At 43.7% G+C, this 680-nt stretch overlaps 1 protein-coding gene across 1 annotated transcript in view; it reads right to left on the bottom strand.

Annotated features, from left to right (window-relative positions):
• The window catches only part of anxa5b (annexin A5b), a gene marked incomplete in the record, with an annotated part of 6,611 nt that overhangs the window by 1,414 nt on the left and 4,517 nt on the right, over window positions 1–680 (bottom strand). The window contains 2 exon segments of the mRNA XM_014020702.1: window positions 255–305; window positions 468–547. Of these exon segments, the coding sequence (XP_013876156.1) occupies window positions 255–305; window positions 468–547 (131 nt within the window).

Genomic DNA, 680 nt, shown 5'->3' with positions numbered 1-680 from the left:
TTTTTACACAGCTGAGGCCTTCCAGATGATAGAACCTGTGAAGTTGGGAGGTAAAGTTAATGTGTATCGTGTTGGCAGCTGTTCTAAAATAGCTTAAAACACACAAGGTTACCACAATTCCCAGATGACCCACAAAACAACTGTCAGAGACACGTGACCCCAAATATGTTTTATTTTATTAGTGAGCAATAAGTACGTGATGACGAGAGCAAAACAAGCGTCCATGTTGTTCTTCCAGAAATGACAACACTCACCTGAGCGTCACTCTCAACGTTTCCCTCCTGGATTCCTGTCTGCCTGTTTCCCTGGAAGGAGACAAAGCCCTTCTGTTACATTAAATTAGCTTTAACTAGCAGCACCTCAGTGTGTGTGATGGGGATCACGCTCAGCTACCACCACACCAAATTTGAGCTCAGTCTGTAACAAATCAACGAGAGGGAACAAGAAAAGAGAAGAATCGGACGCACCTGAAGCAGAATAACCAAAAGCCTCTGGAAGTGGCCTGAAGTGTCGCCACATACATCCTTCTCCAGGTCGTGGTCGTACTCTGAGGTAAACAAACAGATACACAACTCATGCACAAACTCTTAGTGATTTTTGCTTTACACCGAACATTGTATTGAAGCGTTACAGTTAAATGAAAAGTGCCACATCGTTGTCCTGATATATGGTTCCTGACC

This window comes from Austrofundulus limnaeus, unplaced genomic scaffold (genome assembly GCF_001266775.1).
Source record: "Austrofundulus limnaeus strain Quisiro unplaced genomic scaffold, Austrofundulus_limnaeus-1.0 Scaffold263, whole genome shotgun sequence".
NCBI lineage: Eukaryota > Metazoa > Chordata > Actinopteri > Cyprinodontiformes > Rivulidae > Austrofundulus > Austrofundulus limnaeus.
Note: the sequence above shows the minus strand (reverse complement) of the source record. Positions and strands in the feature narration are given on the sequence as shown.